At 36.9% G+C, this 8,615-nt stretch overlaps 1 protein-coding gene across 1 annotated transcript; it reads right to left on the bottom strand.

The window, feature by feature from the left end:
* Positions 1–606: 606 nt before the first annotated feature.
* Positions 607–8,615, bottom strand: LOC117535021 (coiled-coil domain-containing protein 106-like). The gene is made up of 6 exons (XM_034199342.1): positions 8,233–8,615; positions 7,034–7,102; positions 6,577–6,654; positions 5,861–6,007; positions 4,999–5,247; positions 607–946 (listed from the first exon to the last, which is right to left on the bottom strand). The coding sequence occupies exons 1-6, from the start codon at positions 8,291–8,293 to the stop codon at positions 630–632; spliced, it is 921 nt and encodes a 306-aa protein (XP_034055233.1). The 5' UTR covers positions 8,294–8,615; the 3' UTR covers positions 607–629.

Genomic DNA, 8,615 nt, shown 5'->3' with positions numbered 1-8,615 from the left:
CTGTATTAATGAATCATTCGTTAATGGTTACTTTATGAGGAGTTCCTGGGAGACTTTGATTGAAGCAATGGTCCGCTGCAGCAGGGCACATTTAAACCTGCCATCTTCGGCTGGCTTGGGTCCCACCCTGGATCATCTGGTGGAGGTGGATCCGATTTACCTTACCATTACTTAGGCCGTTTGGGTATGGTAAACTCAAGGAACGCAAACAAAAACAGTAGTTACCCATTACCTAATGCTTACCTTACCATTCGTTAAGCAGTATGTGTCCCCTCAAGTAATGCATGAAAAACAGTAGTTACCCATTACCTAATGATTACCTTACCGTTACTAAAACAGTACCCATTAAGTAATGCTTACCTTACCATTCGTTAAGCAGTGTGTCCCCTCAAGTAAAGTAATGCATCAAAAACAGTAGTTACCCATTACCTAATGATTACCTCACCATTAGTTAAGTTTAACAAACAAACAAACACTGTTGATGACAATGACGGATCTACAGCCACTGAAGTTTTACATTTTTATTCAAACAACGATGAACATAACAACAACAAAAAATGGAAATAAAAATACTTTTTATAAAAGAAAACTAAAAACAATTGCAAACCAAAAAAACATCCATTCCTTCCTCACTTCCCCTTTGGATTAATGGATAATAGTCCTCCATTGGTCTTCAAGTCCTGGACCTTCCCCTCTAAATGTTGGTCCTTTATGGCAGCTTTACACTTCTCAGTGAAACGGAGAAGGGTTTCCCCCTTCTTCAGTGTTCCCCGGATATCTTGGTAGATTCCCGGGTTCACGGCATGCAGTTCTGCAATTCCTGCAGTGTCGGCAATGGTTTTGCGGTCCACTCCTACCGCTCTGTAAGCCGCCGTTTTATTATTCCCCTTGTTTACCGCCTCAAGAACACGCTTGTAGCGGCTTATGGCGTCTTCTGGGGTCAGGACTGAAACAGAAAAAAAGACAAATATGTAACTATTTAACAACAGTACTTTGTTGTTGCCTATCCTAATGATGTCTGTAGTGCAGAAATCAGTTTGGATATGGGTTTATTTATTGATAATATTGTTGTACTAGTGTTATATAGTGGTAGTGTAATCCTTACATACAAAATTGTGTAATGAATTGGTGTAGTGTAAAGGTATTACTAGTCGTGTAGCTTTGCTCAAAGTAATGTATTTGTATGTGTTTGGGGTGTGTACCTTTTATATACAGAAGTTAGGTTTGGGCAATCAGCTCTACTTTTATCCAATCATGTTTAATAATGATAACTGATAAGACGATCCACAATGTGGATTTAACGCTCTATCGACATTGCCCCGTTTCTAATTTATAACGCATCAATATTGCCAAGTTTTAGCCTGGCATCCTCATGTCTCAGCAGCCTTTAAATGGAACAGTTTGGAGAATCTGCTCTCCCTGTTATTTTATTAAAATCTGACACTGCAGGTTAATGTAAGCGTGCAGAGACCAGTTGTTTGGAAACACTGGTGTCGCTCTGAACAGAGCGACATCACAGCATGTTCTGTTTAACATTATAGGCCTACTTATATTCAGGGATGCAAACACCCGTATGGTGAAATAAGAGAGAACTATTAGAAACAGAAAAAACAGCGTAATATACCATCTGACAAAGGCCTGCGCTATAATGCGTCAATTAACTGGCTATTCTTTATAATATACGGATAGGAGACAGAGATGTTAAGTTACAAATAAAGGGTTTTTATTACTATTTAGATCAGGGGTGGGGAACTTTTTTCTCTCAAGGGCAATTTCAATTTTTACAACTTTCTCCAAGGGCCGTACAAATTATTGAACTCAATTTCTGCTTAAAAATACTAAAACCAAAGCCCATTCATTTCACCTTTCTTTCATGCTGTGCAAAGAAAAAGCAACCTCTTAATCCAGATATTTTACCATGACTCATGCATGCATACATACACGGTTGTGGCATGACCACCAAAACAGAAAGATATGGACACAAGATGTGTGCAAATTTGTTTTTAAATATTGAAGTTGAAAGCATCAATCTGGTGTACTTTGAGAGCAAAATGAAGAGATCTATGGATACATCTCTCAACACCCATATGAAACAGAACTGTAAGCAGATTACTCTTTTTCTTTATGGATATTTTACAAATCACTCCTTTTTAAACTGTATTCTTGTTATTTTAAAAAACGTTTTTGTTACTGTCAAAGTATTTTATACCTGTATACCAAAACTACAACTCTTCGCTTCTCCACGAATTACACAAGTCACCCAAATCAGCGTCAAGGTTAGCCTGTTTTTAACGCAAAAAACAATGCTGTGTTTTGAATATCGGGGCCTTAACACCAGGTACCTCCTACTCAAAATTCCCAGCATCCGTTGAGCAAAATTGGCTGCAGAACCCAGGGTGAGGATGCTCAGAGTACATAGCCCGAATGACACCTCTTTTCCCATGTCCTACGTATCCTGCACAACACAAAAGTGAAACATCTGATCTACAGAAGGCTGTAAATGTAATAATACATTTTATTTCAATCATTTGTATGTATAATGTTATGAATGATCTGCTATCTTCAATACTATGGTTAAGTGATATTTAAATTAAACTTTAAAAAATCTATATACAGGCTGTCACCATATTTTGGAATTGTGAAAAGACTGGCAAGCCACTTCCCTTATAAGCTTTACAGTTACCTGGATTTTATTCCACCAGCCCTGCAGATATTACACTAGCCTACAAACCTCAATAGGCATGACTCCTAAAATCCCTAAATCTGTTATTTTTTCACACATCTTAGTCCTTCTTCTTAAAGTCCTTAAAGTTTTAGTTTAAAATAGAGATACTTTTTAAATATTGTTCTATAATGATTAAATGTCAGTGAATAACAAAATGTTTAATTATATAACTTTTACATCTCATTTAAAAAAGGTGGTTGCTAACTTGATCAGTGGCATACTGTGACAATAACTGGGACTTCAGCTCAGCCACACTTAGCAGACAGACCAAAAAAGTGTCAACACGGCAAAATATTTAGCTATGGATAAACGGCATACTGTGACAACAGCAGCTGGCTATGGAGTGCAACTGTTGCATGAAATGACGGCAACCACCACACAATTACATTACAATTATAAATATATTAATTTAGAGTTTGTCTTTAACTGTGTGAGACTACTACTGATACTCTCATGGAGCACTAGATAATTGTCTGTTTGGAAGCTGCTTTAATATATTAATGTGAGTCAAAAGTACATTTTACACATATATTCCTGCTTACATGATGTAGTGGGACATCCTGATATTTTTAAGTTGAAAGTGCAATATCCAAATTGCAAGAAGCTGCAATTATTATTTTTCAGCTAAATTTGAGAATACAAAATTATTTCCTTTTTCTTCAGTAAAATCTGGACTTTCACTCACTCTAGATCTAATCAATTACAGGTGGCAGCCATCAGTAATTTAGGTTACTTTGAAAAAAACAAATGGTGACAGCACTTAATTGTCTAAAGCTAACTGTGAGTGACGTGCACTGATACATTTTTGAGGAAATATAATCTATCTAACAATCTATGTAAGCACTGAAAGCACCTGAAGCAGAAATACAGAACTTATTTATCTGTCATTGTATGCCAACCTGAACAATCTTTGAATTGCATTCTGCAAAACTGACAAGACGAAATGCAAAACATGGTGGACATTTCCTCGCGATAGGACTCGGAATGGTGAAACCAATTTGTGTCCACACCTGTAATAAGAAAGTATAAAACAATAAGCCTAACGTTTAATTTAGCAAGCTTATTGAAATTGAATTTGTAAAATACAATATTTCTTACTCAATATCCACAAAAAGTGTGCCCTTTTCCGGAAAGCGTCCTGGCTGACGGTATTTCTTACTTTCCAACAAACCAGAGAAAGCGTCAAATATGCCATGTCTCCAGCGTCAAGAACTACCTCCAAAAGAATGCTCTGCAGCAATTCTTGCGGTAGCTATGGACATATTTTTTCAAGAACCAGGTTAACAACAGAACTGAATTTCAAAACAAATATTTGTGTATATTAATATATTGATATGCTCCTTCTTCATAACCAACCAAGAGAAGTGGTTACCTTAAGAATCCAGCAACATGTCTTTCTTGTGTCCACCATATTTTTTGGGCGCTCAGCTCTTTTATTGAATCCAACCACTTAAAAACACAAAAACAACCAGAAGATGATGCAGGGCTGGCTAAACTTTACTCTAGTTATGGTTGGGCTGATGGACAATGACATCATGCATCAGCCATGTATGACAGCCATCGCCGTTGGATACCTGACCATCATCACATCATGAGTTAATAAGGCGCCCTCCCCTCCCTGCCCCACAAGAACGGGTAGAGTTTCCTTTTCGGAACAGTTAACTGCGGTACTCACATTACTTTAAACAGCCATAAAGTGGGAGGATAAGCTCAGGTTGATGTATAATAGTTAAACAGCTGACTCCATTATTGTAACACCTATTACAGCAGAAATAAACAAAAAAGCATTGGTAAATGAAGCGCAGAGTTTAGTTTGAGCCGTGGTCCCGGAGCTGATCAAGCACCGCCGCAGAGGACATCGTCTATGTCCAGTTGGGTACACATCGCCCAATTGTAACTTGAACATTTGTTGAAATTAAAGACTTAATGCATACTAAAAGTATTTATTGAGCTGTAAAATACATTGTACGACTGTACTTCAACACCAGACTGCATTCGTTCCCTTAATGATCCCCTTGATGATAACACGCTAAGGCAAGTAGCGACACTCCCTCACTAATTAAGTTTAATGTACTTTAAGTGCATGAGCAAATCCGTTTCAGTTTAGTGTTTTCAGTATGAACACAAACAGTCTGACAGCACCTGCTAATGCAGGTTAGCCCTGTTCACTAGCTGTTCCTTCTACACTGAGCAATGGTCAGTCTGTCACATAATTCACTGTAGTCCTATCTCCTTACTTCCCAAGTCAGACACTGTGTAGGTGGCCAACGTACCTCTCTTTGCAGTCTTTCCTTTTGTCTTCTTCGCTTTTTTTCCTCTTTTTTTCTTGCCGTATTTGTTTTTCTTGTTCTTCTTCTTCTTACTCTTCCTCTTCTTCCCTCTGTCTGACGAAGAGGATGAGGAGGAGGAGGAACTGGAGGAATTGGAGGAGGTGGAGGATGAAGAGGAGTTGCCTGCCCCTATTTGGTCACCTTCAGAAGTAACTGGCGCCTTAACTGATGCCATTTTTAGAAGGGCCAAAGCTGAAACAAACAAGAGGATTAGAAGATAACTATTGTTACCACTAAGGGTCAGAACATTTACAATAATCTTTAAACCTTATATTGTGTGTTCAGAGTTTCACGCAGATCGGTGAAAATTCATATAGTGTTTTTCACTACATTTGAAATAGTGAAAAATATCGTGACCTGAAATGTTAGGTAAGTGAAACAATTTGTTCTTTAGGATTTATGGAATATGTGAGATAATTTTCATGACTCTAGTTCAAACGGGGCATGTGATATGCCTGTTCCAAGTTTCCCCCGAACAAACGGACTCAACATATTTTAACAAGTGACTGTTCTTTCCCTCTCAATCCAACCCTCTACTGTCGGTTGATAAGTGAGAGAAGTGAGCTGGAGCCTGATCTGTCAAGCTCCACCCCACCATTTGGTGCTGTCCGTCCTATATGCTTGTCATGATATGTTTGCAGTGAAATGACTGAATTGCTGATGCAACTAGTCATCTGCAAGCATGTATGGCCTCATGGACTGTGATGAGAAATGTTGTAGGGCTTGGTGTATGTGCCTGTTTTTTTTTTCTCAAAAGCTATCAGATGCCAATAAGTAATTATTTAATCATTATTGATTTGCTTACCCTCAGCCAGCTGTATCCTCAGATAGTCCCTTTCGCTTTCAACAGTTAATAATTTGTCCTTTGAAGCATCTAGCCTTATTTTCAAGGCATTATTATCTCTGTTTCTGCGCTTCAGAGCTGCTATGGCTGTGGGAGCTGCAGAAACATCTGTAATGACAAAAACGGCAAAAAAAACAACATTATCTTTTCTGTAGTTATTACACAAACGGTATGTATAGGCAGATTGTGGTTCCATGCCTTTGTTTAGCGTTTTCAAAAAATGTACAATAAAATGTCAAAATTATAGATCTAGGACCGCCTGTCTTGTCGTGAAGTTGCAGACATGTCATTGATCACATTTAATAGAGACTGTTGAATTCTATATTGGGACTTGCAACTGCATTTAAACACTGCAATACCTATGATAATACATTACAAAACATTACTATATTCACTTCAAGGCAACTGTAAGATCATTGATTCTGACAGGGGCTTCACAAGTAATTGCAAAAAATAACTTCAAGTTTTAATATGCACTCAACCACACAGAAGTAAAATGGGCTCTAGTACATTTGCACAAGCGTTTACATTTTCGTTATGTAATATTTTCTTGTTCTAGTGTATTGTGCAATATTATATATATATATATATATATATATATATAAAGATAACACAATCAAAAAACAGTAACCGTAGATAAAATGTAAATGTAATGCAATGTCACAACACAACCTAACCTTTAGTTGATGCTTTAATAGTAGACTGCTGTCCTGTGAATGCATCCGAGTCAGACCCATCACTGCAGTGCACTACAGCTTTAAGAGGGGAGACAGAAAGTTCATAAATTAGAAATAGTGTTGACAAAATGGTACATATAGCGATAGGGAATATTTGAAATTGTGTAAAGGTCCAAAATGCCAAATTAGACCAAAAAAACATGGATGTCGTCCAAACCACTATCTGCCCACCCTGACCTCTACCACCAACAAAGGTATGGCAAAGCACAGTGGAAGAATCTCCTCAACACAGGAGATAACAAGGGGCTTCACTTTGTGCATGTGACATCTTTAATCCACTATACGTTTACATATTGTTTTTTTTTACTGCTATCTGCTAAGCAACTACTTATTAGTACACCATCTGAGACTGAGTGGATCCTTAAAGTATGCTTAACATTTGAAAGCAAACACTTACCCATTTCCTTTGCCACAGTGTGGGAGCTGCATGGCTCTTCCTCAGACTGACCAGCCAAATATTTATCCGCTGTAAGATTATGGAGCACAGAAATAGTTGTTGATGTAGAGAGCATTACTATATGGAAGTATGTTTTGTTTTTTTTCAGCTATATTATAACTTCATTGGAACTATTTCAAAATTGGATATCTGAAAAGCCACTCTTGAATGAATGTATGAATGTACTGTTTTTAATTATATTTTCATTACATATCGCCCAATGCTGTGTTAAAATCAAAATACTCTCGTTTCTAGCGCCCTAATGTCATTTACTTATTTAAGAGTTAAGATAAAACGTTAAACCTTCGTAATTGAGATATTTCAGTTTATTTAACTAATTTAACCCATAACAACCCAGACCCATTTCTACTTTTGGGGAAATTAAGGGGAACATAATTTAGACTAAATAGACCACATTTCTGACAATGTGACATTGAACTTTAATGGTAAAGTAACTCTTATTTATAACTTAATTAATGAGGAGGATTTTTTGATTTAAATTTGTTTTAACATTCTTTGAATTGAAGAATAAAGAATATATTAACTAAATATAATTGGATCACCTAAATTAACTGAGCAGATCATACTCATATTTCTAATTGTGACATATGTGTTACTCCAGATTTACTGTGAAAGTTTAAGGTTAATGTCCCGATGTGACATCAGTGTCACAGCGATATTTATCTAATTTGTTTCATATCAATTTGATCAAGAAATGTTAACAGGTTCAATGTAACAAAGTACATGTTATGTAAGCATTTTAATTCTTAAATGGCTTGATTTGTACCTTTAGCAACCAAAAACAAGCCTCTGAAATGTACCTAGTTCTGTCACATGTCTTAGCCCGACACATGACCCACCAGACTTTTCAGGGTGTGTCACTTAAGGACTTTATGAGATAAAAACAAGTCTAAAGCTGTATAAGGAACTTTACAATACATTTAAATGTCATGTAAGCGCTTTGAGCTCCAGCAAGGGGCTTTATAAATGTAATTTATTATTATTATTATGTAACACGTGGGTTCTCGTGGTTTAGCTAGCAACCTCAAATCAGATAGCACAGAACAAAAAGTATAATAACATGTGTCAATTGAGATGATTTCGCGATGCAGTGTTACTGATTTCTGAAATGACAAAAATAAATTTCAATTCATACTTACATTCTGACACTAAACGCTTAGGGGGCCCCATCCTCTTTCGCTTGCTTCTCCTCGAGTCCATTTTCAGTTCTAAGCGTGTAGACTAGAGCATAGACTGTAGTGTACATATAAGATGGAAAGGTTGAGTTTTATCCATAGACTGTATATATAAAGGTTTTATCACTAGCCGAGATGCACGTGACAGGCTCATGGCCAATCGTAGCACTTGAATGCTATGAAGGGGCGTGTCTTGCATAGTGCTCCAGCCGGATCCCGATTTGCAGCGTATTAACACTTTATTACGGTTTTAATATTTTAATTGTATATCAGTGAATATAAAGAAGCTGTGCTTTGTCAATTGAACAAGGAAGATGAAATACCTGATTCAAAATATAAAAACTATT

The sequence above is a fragment of the Gymnodraco acuticeps genome, unplaced genomic scaffold (genome assembly GCF_902827175.1).
Source record: "Gymnodraco acuticeps unplaced genomic scaffold, fGymAcu1.1, whole genome shotgun sequence".
Classification (NCBI taxonomy): domain Eukaryota; kingdom Metazoa; phylum Chordata; class Actinopteri; order Perciformes; family Bathydraconidae; genus Gymnodraco; species Gymnodraco acuticeps.
This window is presented reverse-complemented; position numbering and strand designations above follow the sequence as displayed.